Source organism: Octopus bimaculoides, chromosome 3 (assembly GCF_046866305.1).
Source record: "Octopus bimaculoides isolate indiv1 chromosome 3, ASM4686630v1, whole genome shotgun sequence".
Lineage (NCBI taxonomy): Eukaryota > Metazoa > Mollusca > Cephalopoda > Octopoda > Octopodidae > Octopus > Octopus bimaculoides.
In genome coordinates this window covers 124,284,664-124,299,854 of record NC_142930.1, presented here as the reverse complement: position 1 = coordinate 124,299,854, position 15,191 = coordinate 124,284,664, and the positions used below count along the sequence as shown (strand labels likewise).

General features: G+C 38.5%; 1 protein-coding gene across 2 annotated transcripts in view; it reads left to right on the top strand.

Annotated features, from left to right (window-relative positions):
• The first annotated feature begins 6,030 nt into the window (after window positions 1–6,030).
• The window catches only part of LOC106876526 (superkiller complex protein 2), a 38,268-nt gene continuing 29,107 nt past the window's right edge, over window positions 6,031–15,191 (top strand). Inside the window, exons 1-6 of one of the 2 annotated variants that reach the window (XM_089349609.1) lie at window positions 6,031–6,203; window positions 7,112–7,251; window positions 11,630–11,736; window positions 12,339–12,456; window positions 12,970–13,084; window positions 14,559–14,633. In XM_089349609.1, coding sequence (XP_089205735.1) covers window positions 7,156–7,251; window positions 11,630–11,736; window positions 12,339–12,456; window positions 12,970–13,084; window positions 14,559–14,633 — 511 coding nt within the window. In that variant the 5' untranslated portion in view covers window positions 6,031–6,203; window positions 7,112–7,155. Of the gene's footprint in view, window positions 6,204–6,275; window positions 6,350–7,111; window positions 7,252–11,629; window positions 11,737–12,338; window positions 12,457–12,969; window positions 13,085–14,558; window positions 14,634–15,191 lie in introns of those variants that run through there. The other variant, XM_089349610.1, reaches the window with a different exon arrangement.

The window sequence follows — 15,191 nt, the reverse complement described above, 5'->3', positions numbered from 1 at the left end:
TGTTAAAGCATGTCTCAAGGAGAAGGTCACTCAAATATAAAACCAAACATGCAGCAAATGGCATTGAACATTTCGGGGATCTTTTGTTTCCATTTGAGATCAGTGCTCCCACATTCTGGAGCCTACAACCCTTTGTTGTCACTGGATTATATCAAGATTGAGAAGGTCTGTGAGGTGTTGTGCAAGCCTTATTGAACCTAAAATTTTAGGCTGAGCAATTGCTGACGAGGTAACTATCCAGTACCTTTTCAAGTAGGGTGGCACTGTGGTGAGCATGAAAGCCATGGACACAAAGCCGGGTGAAGCTGACTGTTGGTGCAATAGCTTCAGGCATGAGCAATGCTAGCATTTTGTATGGGCAAATGGTCAGATGGTCAGTGATGGTCTTCTTTGGTCATGAGTGGACAGCCATCACATATATATACACATACGAGGGGGTGCTGAAAATTCTTGGCTTTAAGGGTGTCGCGAAAGGCCCGGTTGAGGGCCCAACCATCTGAGTTCTTTTACAGGGCTTCGAAAGAACTAAAGGGCTGCTGCAATAAGTGTGTGAATCTGAGATGAAAACATGTTGAATAAAATCATAATTAATTGATCCTTCAGTATTTTCTTTTATCCAAATCCAGGAACTTTTCAGCACGACGTTTTTTTTTCTTCTTTTTTTTTAGGAAAAATAAAGTGAAAAACTAACGGAAAAACATGAAATCAACAAAAAATTAACTGTTTTAAAATTCCCTATTTAATGTCGAAATCATTTAAAATAAATAGCTTAAGGGAGATAACTTTAAAGCTTACTTTATAATTCTATTACGTAAGTTACTTCCCTTGATAAAATTATTTATTGACGAAATATCGAAATCCCCGAAGAAGGTCCAAATAATGAGCGAAGGAGAAAAAAACATATTTGTCGGTGGAAGTGCGGAATTATTTGAGAATCGAACAAAATACTTTACTGCATTCAGCTACATTCCTTTGCGTTTCGAGTTCAAATTCAGCAGGAGTGGAATCGTGGGTCTCGATGTGATCTTATATTCCTTCCCTAAAATGTATGGCTGTGTGGTTAAGAAGCATTGTTTTGGTGAGCAGACCAACAATCCCCTCTGATCGGAGGGGAACTGGAGCAATGTGAAATTAAGTGTTTTGCTCAAGAATACAACGCGCCGCCCAGTCACGGAATCGAACACACGATCGTGAGTGCATCATCACTCACGATCCTTCTCAGTGAGTACGGTTTACTATTCACGAGTTCAGATTTTCTTCTTTGTCATGCAATTCCATCCAAGTCAGTAGTATATGTTGAAACCAAAAGTTCTGTTCGAGAACCATCCTGCAAATATTTGTAACGTACTTCTCTCTCTCTGTTATATATACACAAATACGGACGTAGTAGATAACAGCTAACCTTCGGCCGCGCTTTTGAACCTGCTATGTCCACCACTCTGATTGGTTGGTATTGACGCATTTTGTCTCTTACTCTATTTCGCGCCAACATGCAACCCAACCAATCGCAGCCTTCAGATAAGGTCACATGAGACAGTATTTTCTAAGCTTCTGGTGAGCCGAGAGAATATTATAAATAGCTAGTTTTCCACCGTCACAGTTTGTCAGTCTTTTCGGCTCTAGACCTTCTGACCACAGAGTACACAGCCAGTTCCAGCGACGACACAACCCACATGGAGACGCAACACTTCGTCAAGCATTCAGGAACTCCATCCTCGTCGCTACCATCATCTTCTCAACTACACCAACTTCATCTCTCTACGTACTCAGCACCCGCACAGGTTCTATCACCTCACTGTTTGTGAATTACTTTACCATGGTTAACAGCGAATACAACCTATACCAAGTAACTGGCCGCAGCATTGAAGTCTCAACTTCTTATTAGACATATGCCTATTCCCGGCTCTGCATTGTCGCCACAACTTCTTGTTACAGCACCTCAACCACTGTGTACCTTGAATACGAACTGGTATTTCTCATCCTTGTGTCTGGACTTTCTTCTAACGTCCTTATAGACTCTTTTCTATGCTCTGTATTTCTCGTATACACATACACTTTGTTTGCATGACAGCCTGTCTATTATTGTGTTTATATGTTACACATAGACACATAAGTTGACATATCAATAAAATCTTCTCTTAAAACCTTCTACCGGTTGTGTCTCTCTTTTTCCATTGGCACTTATACTCATTTATCCTCTTTACATATTTTTATTTGTATCGACCGTGTGATGTGCTAAAGGAGCCATTCCACGTCACCTCTCCTGGTCGCACGGTCGTTACATATTTCTTTGCCTCTCTCTATCTATCTATCTATTTCTCCTTCCATCCCCCTTCCTTCTCTCAAACACACACACACACAGGTATTTGTAGAAAATTTCAGATTTAGTCAAACTGATTCGCAAAATGTTTTTTTTTTAACAGGAAGTAAAAAATTTGAAAATCGGCTATAATAATGTAGTTTTCCTGTCTTATTACTATGAATATATGATGTGGAGAAAAAGATTGGAGGAAAATGTTACAGAGTGTAGTAACGCCTGCGCATGCGTAGTCTTACGCATGCGTAAAATTAAACAAGCAAGCGTCTCCCGCTCAATTCATTCTCGTTCACGCTGGCCAGCGATTGAGCATGGACGTGTGTTTAAAAGCTGTCTCTACATCTTTCGGTCTTATACTCGACAGCTCGTTATTCTCACCTTTAAAGATGTATAACTAAAAGATATGTATGTTTATCACCTAAATAAATGTTGTTTGAGTTGTTTAGTCTGGAGTTCAGCGTTCCGTCTATTTCTTTAAAATTATAGTAGAAAGTCAGGTATACAATCTAAAGATGTATAACCCACTTTCTACTAAAGTGGTGACCCCCGACGAAGAAAAAACGCAGCATGAACTACGGATTACCAACTTATAACTGGTGAACCTCGACTAAAGAACAAATACGGCCATGGAGACTGAACTACACGTTACCAACATCTCCAAACACGACTCAACAAGCGCGGTTTTTATTCTCGTCTCTGTTAGAGTGGATTTTTTCCACTCACGAAAAACAGACAGGATTTACGGCCTGCTTTTTATGTTTTTATATGTCGCATTTCACATTCTCACATTACACATACATCTTTTATGTCACACAATAACTCTTGTTGTTCATTTCGCACGGTCGTTCTTTCATCTTGGGTTAAGAAAATTTTTCTTCGAGGTTTTCGCTAATGGTCGTACAGAAATTGTGTCTGTCGATCGTTCTGTAAAAGCGTACCTCTTCAAACACTCATCACCGAACAGCCTTTTCGCCACCAGCGTCGTGCGCCAACCAAGATTACCACCGTGACGACAACAATTACTACTATCAATTACAAGCTTTCCCCCCCGACGTCGCCAAGTTTCAACTGAATCATTACCACCACACATACAGAACACAGCTAGAGCAGTTCCTGCGCCGACGTTTTCATCAATGTACTCTATCTCGGTGTTTTGGGATTTTTTTTCGCAGTCTATACTACAGACACTTTCACTTGTTCTGTGTTTTTTTCTGACACACACACTTGTGCACTCATACATTTTCTTTCCTTTCAGGGAAAACAAACTCTCAGACTTTTACATCGCGTGATTCCAGTATTCCTGGACAGTTGTCATCACGGTTGTTTTGTCATTGTCATTTCATTTATACGTTGCATGCATGTATTTCACAAGTGTACATTTCATTTCTTTGAATTTTCTTTGTGTGTGTTTGTACGACATCTTGTGGGTGGTTTTTCAGTGGTCATCCTGCCTCAGGCGTTCTAACAGATTTTATTTATCGTGCGTTTCCGCTCTGGCGAGGGAGCTCTGTAGTAACGCCTGCGCATGCGTAGTCTTACGCATGCGTAAAATTAAACAAGCAAGCGTCTCCCGCTCAATTCATTCTCTTTCACGCTGGCCAGCGATTGAGCATGGACGTGTGTTTAAAAGCTGTCTCTACATCTTTCGGTCTTATACTCGACAGCTCGTTATTCTCACCTCTAAAGATGTATAACTAAAAGATATGTATGTTTATCACCTAAGTAAATGTTGTTTAGTCTGGAGTTCAGCGTTCCGTCGATTTCTTTAATTTTTTAGTAGAAAGTCAGGTATACAATCTAAAGATGTATAACCCACTTTCTACTAAAAGAGGTTTAAAAATGGAAAGAACTGTGTATTTTTAGCCAATAGCGAGACAAAAATTTACTGCGTTTAGCGAAGCGGTGTCAACTTTAAGATTGCACCCTGTGAAATTTATAGTTTAGCATCTGTGAAATGACCTGTTCATTGTAGGTTTCTAAATAAACAGAAATACCTAATAAAATCAACATGTATCATCTTATTGTTTCTTTTGTCTCTTCATTGATTGTATGTTTTTATTATTTTTTAAATTTGTTATATTCATACATTTGTCTGCTTTATGCGTATTTCAGTATTATGTATACCTGTCATGTATTTGTGTACATCATTGATACGTAAGCGTATGTGTGTGTGTGAAAAGGGGGCGTCTGTCTCCAAAACCTCAAAGTTGAGTAACGTTTTCATACTTGGATTTGTAAGCTACGATAAGAATAACACTAGTAAACAAAGAATTTCTTCCAAGCGAAAGAATACCTGTATCTCATGTTTTTGCATGCAGAATTAAAAAAATGTCAGATTATTTGTATCGCACACAGTTTCTCTGTTCCACAATATCCCTCAGTTTCTGTTACGAAAGCTAAATTTCAGTTAAGCTGTTGAAATGTGAAGCTAACAGTTTAAGAAATACTCCTAATTTAAATGTTTATGAATAGAATTAACCTAGTGAAATCATAAATTCAGCTATCTGAGTCAATGAGTCCCTGAAGTTTGGCAATATGAATCACCAATGCTACTGTGCTTGAAGTGTAGGTGTGCGGTTGTGTGCTAAGTTCACATATTACATTCACCTTCATAATGCCAAGAAACTGTATAAACATCGCAAACAACTTTTGCTATATATGTAAAATACTAAGACAATTGACGAAAGATATCTATAATAAAATTCTAATTGATAAATAAATTTTTATTAAAAGAAAACGCGCGAGAAGTAAATCTCATGGTGTGAAGAATCAACGCTTGCGGGTGTGTTGAACCACAACACAACGTGCGGTTGTCGTAGTAACCAATTGTTAATGCCACGCTGTCTGTTGATTGGTTAAAATTACCCAAATTTCCCAACTTTAATTCCAAATAACACCAGATTCTTTAATTTACGAGATAGAATAATTGGTTGATCGTAATCAAAATTCAGAGTTGCTTCGATACACCAAAATTGAAAGCAGTCTGAGCTAAATTAAAGGGGGCTCATTTTGCGAATGAAACTTACTATATCCAAAATGTCATTAAAATTACCCATTTTCTAAAACAAAACTGACTCGTGTGAATTTTCCTAAGCTCTTCACCTCATCCTCGGAAAAAAATTTTTCACAGCAAATTCCACTATAATTGGAATCTAAACCGTCTCAAGCGTATTTGTAGAAAATTTCATGAAGAAATATTCATTTTCCTGGCAGCTATGAGGCAACAAAGTCAGCGGGCACACACTCGTGTAGATATGGTATTCTTAGGACGCCGGCATAGAGCAGTGATTCCCAACCTATGGTCCGCAAAGGTAGAACTGGGAGTGCGTGAATATGTTAAGCTGACAGACCTTTCGATATCCTGGTGTCTGTAGGAAAGCTAATTTAAATAAAAGGGGTCCTTGGTAGAGAAGAGGTTGGAAACCACTGACGTAGAGGAACGTTTGAGTATAAGATAAAAACAAAACAAAAAACGCTTTATGCTATTTAGCTACAACTGCTTTCGCTCTGAGTTCAAATTTCAACTTTGTTTTTCATCCTCCCAGAATCGATAAATAAAGTGCCAGTTAAGTACTGGCTAATTTAATTAGCTTGACAGACCCTCAGCCCCAAAATTTCCAGATTTGTGAAGGTTAGAAGCAATTGTTATGCAGGGGAGGTGACTCGTACCCGGTGTCGAAAGATTAAAGGGACGTAACTACCTAACCACCGGTGTAAGTGATTGTTGTCAACCAACGACGCGATCACCTCGTTCTCAATTAATATGGTTATGTTATAATATATTATTACATTCGCCTTTATTAATAACCTGTAAGTGATATATTTTAGCTGACAGCTCAAAGTTTCCAGAATTGTTGTGTTTTTTATCTTGTAAATGCTGTCCTCGGTGAGTAAGATTTTCTATTCGCGAATGCTGCATTTTCATTTTTATTCCTTGTCATGTAATTCCATCCATGTCAGCAGTTAGTGTTGAAACCGAAAGTTCTGTTCGAGAACCATCTTGCAATATTTCTTTGCTTTACACACTCATCTGTAAGTTAGAAATTTATTCTCTTAGTTATTATTCCTAGTTTCTCTTTTCCAACACATTTAAAATTTAGTTATACCATCCAATCTCTCAAACATTTCGTTTCCTTATTTAGTCAAGTCAATGTTGACAAGTTTCATCAATTAGCACCACCCTCACACTTCCTGAACACCATTCTTTAAAGATCTATAACATCTACTGTATTTTGCTTAACATATGTTAATATCTTCATTGTGTTCTTGTTCTTCGGGACTATATATATATATATATATATATATATATATATATATATCTATGTATGTATATATATATATATATATATATATATATATATATATATATATATATATATATATATACATACATATATTTCGTATGTGTATTTCGTTGCAAGACTCTTGATGTGGATACGTGTGTTGAAAGAAACACAATTAAACCTTGGGAGAGGCATTATGCCGGTAATAAACACACGTACTGGTTCAGTCCTTTATTAATTTATAAACAGTATATAGTTGTTTTTTGTTGTTTTTTTTTTAATCATTTCATTGCACTCTTGCAAAATCTTCAGTAACTTGTCTCTCCACTATATACTGTTTATAAATTAATAAAGGACTGAACCAGTGCGTATGTTTATTACCGGCATAATGCCTCTCCCAAGGTTTATATATATATATAAAACCATGTGATTCCACCCACCTCGACCAGCAAAGGAAACATTACTCGACATAAACCATACGTAACCATCGATGCATTCTTCCAATTTGCAGATTTACATAGAACACGCTAGATCGTAGTGACGTGTCTAAGAAAGATGTTCGATCTTCTTGAAACCGGTACTTGTGGCCGGGTGGAAGTTATTCCCGAACAAAATCGAAATGCAAACAGGGTCCCTCTACCCCTGAAAACCGTAAGTATATATTGTTATTTTATTTTATTTTATTTTATTTTTATTTCATCCTTGCATTGTTACCGGCGTCTTGGGTCTTTGTGGTTAATTAAAAAAATCATTATTGTTGCTGTCGATGAGACTTGCTCGGTACCAGGTGGGGTTCGACTTAAGCAAATGTCGGCATACCCCTCAGAACTGTCAAAATTCGATCGTATGGGACCGTATGATTGTCTCATCTCCCACAAAATTTCTTGTCATGTATTTATGTAAGGGATCGTCATTATTATTGTTATTCACCTTAGGTTGTAGTTATTCAGCCCTACATATGATTAAAGTCGTTTCAACCATGGCCATCGTATCTTTTTCTCTGACATTCTCTGTTGCACGTTTCAAGCATTTGATTGTGGCCATGCTGGAGCAACGCCAGTGGTCGAAGAAATCGACACATGGTCAGAGGCACTCAGTCACAATCATCTGATCTTTTTTTTTATGTGAGACACAGGCGTGACTGTGTAGTAAGAAATCTGCTTCACAACCATATAGTTTTGGGTTCAGTCCCACTACACAGCCTATAGTCTCAGGCCAACCAAAGTCTTGTAAATGGACTTAGTACATCAAAACTGAAAGAAGCGCATTATGTGTGAAGGCAGATTGTTTAGAGCATCAGGCTTACAATCATGAGGTTATGAATTCAATTCCTGGACCAAGCTGTATGTTGTATTCTTGAGCAAGGCACTTTATTTCATATTGCTCCAGTTCACTTAGCTTTTGAAATGGATTGTTACATCACTGGTGCCAAGCTATATCGGCCTTTGTGTTTCCTTTGGATAACATCAGTGACATGGAGTGGAGAGGCTGGTATGCATGGGTGACTGCTGGTCTTCCACAAACCATCTTGCTCATACTTGTACCTTGAAGGGGAACTTTCAAGATGATCATTCTGTAAAGTGACTGATGTTAGGAAGTGCATCTGGCCGTAGAAACCTTGCCAAAGCATATGGTAGAGCTTGGCACAGTCTTTTGATTTGTCAAACCATCCAGCTGATGCCAGCATGGAAGGAGGACATTAAAGGATAATGTATGTTACTGGCTCCTTGTCTTACCAGTGTCCTTCATTGCCAATCTGCCATAAAGTCATGTCTGACCATGTAAAAATATTACCTTAGAAATAAGTGAGGGTTAGCAACAAGAGGGACATCCAGCTGTAGAAAATCTACCTTTCTTGTAAGAATGGAAAAGTGATCATTAACCCTGTAGCATTTAAACCAGCCACATCATCATCATCATCATCATCGTTTAACGTCCGCTTTCCATGCTAGCATGGGTTGGACGATTTGACTGAGGACTGGTGAAACCGGATGGCAACACCAGGCTCCAGTCTGATTTGGCAGAGTTTCTACAGCTGGATGCCCTTCCTAACGCCAACCACTCAGAGAGTGTAGTGGGTGCTTTTACGTGTCACCCGCACGAAAACGGCCACGCTCGAAATGGTGTCTTTTATGTGCCACCCGCACAAGCCAGTCCAGGGGCACTGGCAACGATCTCGCTCGAAAATCCTACAGGAGCCAGTCAGGCGGTACTGGCAACGGCCACGCTCAAAATGGTGCATCTCATGTGCCACCCGCACAAGAACCAGTCCAGGGGCACTGGCAACGATCTTACTTGGCTTGCCGAGCTTAAATATTGTACCTGTTTTGTGTTCAAACCTGCCAGATCTGCCTTCTCATTTGGCAAGCTAGCAGAATCGTTAGCATGCTGGGTGAAATGCTTAGCGGTATTTTGTCTGCTACTACGCTCTGAGTTCAAATTCCGCCGAGGTAGACTTTGCCTTTCATCCTTTTGGGGTCGATTAAAAAAGTACCAGTTACACACTGGGGTCGATATAATTGACTTAATCCGTTTGTCTGTCCTTGTTTGTCCCCTCTGTGTGTAGCCCCTTGTGGGCAGTAAAGAAGTAAGATTTGGCTTCTCATTCATACTCTACAACAGGGGTTTTCAAACTGTGGTCCGCAGACCACAGGGGGTCCGCAAGGGCAAGACGGGGTTCCTGCAGAGCCAAGCAAGCACATCCTTCTCATTAAGTACGTATTAAAAAAATCCTGTGTGTATAATTGACAATAAACCTATTTGTTAAATACTGTTAAATAAATAAATGTAAGAATATATGTTATTTTAAGCAAATATTTATGTATAAATTTCATAAGCGTTTATAAGGGTAAAGCCTGAAATATAAAGGGGTCTGCAAGTCAAAAAGTTTGAAAACCCCTGCTCTACAATGTCGTTCAAGAAATAAACAATCCCATTGTCAAAATTTTGAAGCTATGACATAATGCATGATTAATTCAAAACTATGTGGATAAATAAGCATTACATTTGACAGAGTAATCTGGATGCTAAAGAGTTAAAAGGATGATCATGATGGACTCCATCAGTGGTTGTCAACCATTTCTAACCTATTGATTCCCATTTTACTCAGGTGGACCCTCATAGCCATCCAGTACTCTTTTACTTGTTTCAGTCATTTGACTGCGGCCATGCTGGAGCACCGTCTTTAGTCGAGCAAATCGACCCCCAGGACTTCTTCTTTATAAGCCTAGCACTTATTCTATCGGTTTCTTATTGCTGAACCGCTAAGTTACGGGGACGTAAACACACCAGCATCGGTTGTCAAGCGATGGTGGGGGGACAAACACAGACACACAAACACACATACATATATATGTATATATATACGTATATACGACGGGTTTCTTTCAGTTTCTGTCTACCAAATCCACTCACAAGGCTTTGGTCGGCCCGAGGCTATAGTAGAAGAAACTTGCCGAAGGTGCCACGCAGTGGGACTGAACCCGGAACCATGTGGTTGGTAAGCAAGCTACTTACCACACAGCCACTCCTGCACCAATGTTTAAAAAATCTTATTTTATTTTCATAATTGAATATTATTAGGAATTGTATAAAAAAAAATTTTTTAAGTATTTTGTGTACTGTAGGAGTGTAACCAATTTATTGCACAGATTTTCACAATGGAATCTCATGTGGACCCCTAAGGGTCATAAGAACGCCGGTTAAGAGCCAAGTACCATTGGACTACATTGTTCAATGTAGGCTGTGTGGTTTGAGGGAAATTTGGCTGTACTTTCTAGTAAGTTGAGTAACCTCCTAATGACTCGCTTTTTGACTCAAAATGGCAGATGTCAGAATCAATAGAGTATCTAAAATAAACTGGGTGATCACAGCTGAAATTGATTATAGATCTCTTTGATCAGGGTTGGCCTGTATTAAACAACCACAACTTATTCTTTTATGCTTCTAGATATTAAAGTTCACATTTTACTGGGATCAACTTGGCCTTTCTTACCTTTCAAAATTTGAAATATTAACTCAAATCCCACCTTGCAATTTGTGAGCCTTCCGTGCCACTCTAAGAAACCATTAATAGACTGGTAGTATTATTCGAGCATCAGACAAAATGCTCTGCAGTTTCTTCTGGTTCTTTACATAACGACTTTCAATCCCACCGAGATCAACTTTGCCTTTCATCTTTTCAGGGTTGATAAAATAAAGTACCAGTCAAGTACTGGAGCCGATATAATCAACTAGCAACTCCACAAAGCTTCAGGCCTTGTGCCAATACACCCTCTCCTCAACTTACGACCTATGTGATTTATGGCCATCTGCACATACGGTAGCTATGGTTGCATCTGGCAATGCAGACTTCTCTCAAACCCAGGCATCCACTGCCTGCCAGTCTCTCACTCAGTCACTTTCAAGCATCAGCTGCATTTGAATGAAAAATACAAATCCAATATGCAACCAGATCAACTAACAACTTTGCAGTCAGAAAGGAACTTGGTCGTAAGTCGAAAAGAAGGAATATTGGTTTCAGATTTTGGCACAAGGCCAGCAATTACAGGGGAAGTAACTCAATTACCCCCCCCCTCCCCCCAGTTTTCAGTTGGTACTGCTTTTATCGATTTGAAAAGGGTGAAAGCAAAGTAGACCTCAGCAAAATTTGAACTCAGAACATAAAGACAGATAAAATGCTACTAAGCATTATGCTCTACATACTAAGAGTTCTGCTAGTTCACCATCTTTGGTCTTGTGTCTACTCTGGAAACAAATTTTACTATTATTGCAAGTAATCAGCTGACAATTGTCACCATACTGGACAAAATGCATGTTTTCCAGTTCTGAGTTAATATACTGCTGGGGGTGACTTTGCTTTTCATCCTTTCAGGTTCAATAAAATAAGTACAAATGGAGCACCTGAGTCAGTGTAAGTGACTATATTTTTCACCTAAAGTGGCTGATTTTGTACCAAATCAACATAAAGAAAGGAATGAAAAGTTTGAAGCATGATTTTTTCTTTTCTTTTTACCTCTTTTCTTTCTAGCTTCCATTTGGCCTCCCCAAAATTTTACCAACTTGGAAAAAAGATCTAGAAAAATATGTTGAACATCCAGAAAGTCTTCCAATTCATGATTTCAAGAAGCATCAAAAGTAAGTCTTGCCAGCTTTGGTTAAACTGTCCAACCCATGCCAGCATGGACAACGGATGCTAAATGATGATGATGATGATGATATATATTGTGATGAAAAAGAAATAAATAAAAATAATAATATTAACTTCCATTGGAAGTCAATCTCAAAGGGAGAGATGTTGTGGTAAGAGTCATTGACACCCCTGGGGGATTGGAAGAATGGACAAGCCGAACTCTTATAAAGAGTAGAGGTCAGTAGTAGTCGGGTAGAGAGCATTTTGGTAGTGCCATGAAGTATGTTGTGTGAACACATTGATTAAACCTCCGCTACCTAAATTTGTATATACCCACCTCTGGAAGGATATAAAATATATGTTTATATTTATGTGTCTCTCTGTCGGTGTTGGTCAGTTTACATTTCCGCAGCTTAGCAGCTCGGCAGAACAGAATAATTAAATAAGTACTAGACTTAAAAAAAAAAAATAAGTCGTGGGGTCAATTTGTTTAGCTAAACCCTTCAAGGCAGTAGTGGGCTGTGGAAATAAATGGATGGATGGGTTTTGTTTTTCTTTTTTTTAAAGCAAAGTGCATCAGTAAATTTTTCTTTTTATGGTTTTGCAGATATTGGCCCAGGACAAAACATTCAGAGAACTTACTGGAAATGGATGTCACTCCAGTGCAGACAACCATCACAGTTGAACGAAACCCAACAACAGGAAAACTTCTCGGTTACCAAGAGGTGAATATATAATTTCCATGTGTCATAAATACAAAACTCAATATAGTGTCTCAGAAACTATAGGGATGCTAAGAGGTTTGGCTGGATTCTTGACACGCTAAAAATAGCAACCAAATCTTCCTCTGATCTCATGCTACCAATTTCAAAAAAAAAAGCACATTGAATAATGTAGATCTGGTTTCCATGGACATTGGGAAAAAGGATAGCATGGCCACACCACCATCGGTTGTCAAGCAATGTTGGGGGGACAAACACAGACACACACATATATATATATATATACATATATACGACAGGCTTCTTTCAGTTTCCGTCTACCAAATCCACTCACAAGGCTTTGGTCGGCCTGAGGCTATAGTAGAAGACACTTGCCCAAGTTGCCACACAGTGGGACTGAACCCGGAACCATGTGGTTGGTAAGCAAGCTACTTAACACACGGTTCAGATTATTTATTTTTGTCAAAAGAAATGTACCTACTTTAACGCACTGTATCTTACTTTTGATTATTTCAGGAGTTACTCACAAACACCATGTCTACAATTAAGAATTCTATGTCATTCAAAAGACCTCCAGGGCCACCAACACAGGATGTCAGAGGTTGTGCCACAAACTATCCATTTTGGCCAGGTATGTATTTATTTGGCAACTGATAGTTTGAAGAATTTCCTTTATTCTTGTTTACTTCCATTCTTGTAGAGTCATTGCCATATTGGTTCTCAAACTGATCTGTAAATGAAGCCTAGTACAATTGGCATATATTTACATGAAACTTAAGTAGTTTTTTTCTGTATCCTGAGTACTGTATAAAGACCCCTTCTAACACTTCCATTTACATGTTAAAAATTATCCATACAATAAGAACTTAAGGGCTCCTATACATGGAATTATACTATAGATTTATATGGATACCTGGTGTGCCGGTGGCACATAAAAAGCACCATTCGAGTGTGATCATTGCCAGTGTCGCCTTATTAGCACATATGTCAGTGGCACGTGAAAAAACAACATCCGAGCGTGGTCATTGCCAGTGCCGCTGGACTGGCTTCCGTGCAGGTGGAACATAAAAAATACCTTTGAGTGTGGCTGTTGCCAGTACTGCTTGACTGGCCCTCATACCAGTGGCATGTAAAAGCACCCACTACACTCTCAGAGTGGTTGGCGTTAGGAAGGGCATCCAGCTGTAGAAACTTTGCCAGATCAGATTGGAGCCTGGTGCAGTCTTCTGGCTCACCTGCTTTCAGCCAAACCATCCAACCCATGGAAAGCAGACGTTAAACAACGATGATGATGAATGTGTAAGATTAGCAATAAACATAATGGGAGTTGAGTGCTTTACAGATTCATGTATTATAGTACCATCATGGATCTATACTGTACTGCCCATTAAAAATCAGCTACAATTGTAGTTCCAATATGAAGGCACTTATTGCCAACAAGCCTGTTGAGTATGACAATCTGGTTTGCCCATATAAGATCAACACTTACCCTTTAAGTTAAGCATGCTTCGTGATATCAGCTGAAGTGATCTCAGCCATACCAAATTAGATAGTTGAAAAGTAAGATTATATAGGAATTCTATGTTGTTCACCAGCCATATTTGGAAAATAAGGGAAGAGAAGGCCCTTGAAAGTTTGAAACCATTTATTAACAACAGAAAGGGCACATTTTATATATAGAGTTTTAAAAATCTTAACAAACTACCTGAACATAAGAAATGAAATATTTAGTAAATACTCCCATACAGCAAAATATAGTCTGACCCAGTGGAAAATTTCACCATATCCATACTGGCCTTTCACCCACTTTTAAAAAAATAATCCTGGGAGCTGCTTGTTGAAAATTTTCCATGTAATAACAGATATGTACACATACACACACACACTTATACGTACGTACACACACACATGTATATATATATATATATATGTATGCTAGCATGGAAAGCGGACGTTAAATGATGACGATATATATATATATATATATATATACACACATGTGTGTGTGTGTATGAGGATGAAAGTCAATACAATAATGCAATGATTTCATGCCAGCAGTTTATACTGATTACATTTTGCTTGTATTTCTTGGTGCTTTGTTTCAGGTGGTATGGATAAAATTCCAAGCTACAAAGGTCTAATTGCCAAAGGAAAGTATGACGTGATAGACTTTGAAAAAAGTAAGTTTTCTTTATTGTAGTTTAAACTGCTAAAAATCTCTGCAGCTGGTTTATTTCACTTAGAGACCAGTGTTCTTAGGTCTTTGTCAAGGTCACCTTTTACCAATAACAGAAGCATCTAAATGATAATTCAACATGCTAGAAATAGCAGTCAAACTTCTGCCTTAATCATACTCTATCATCTTTAACAATGTAATAATATATTATGTAATGTAGTCCTATACAATCATTCAAAAGAAGGAATGGTCCCTAATGGAATGTCTTTGATCTTAGGCAGTGGCAGCAGTCATTGTTGTCATCAGCACAAAAGCACAGTCACAGACTTTGTAATAGAAACAGTTTTGTACCTCACATTCTCTGGTCTTGGACAACACACAAATAATACTTACAAAACTACAAATGCTGGACTTCAGAATCTCTGATGATCTTTCTTGGTAACCCTCTACATTGAAGTAGCAAGAAAAAAAAAACCGACCAGTATGGAGAAAGCTTATCAAGTCATGCCAAAGACATGAACAGTCTTAATCACAAGGACCAACTGCAAATAATAATAAATAG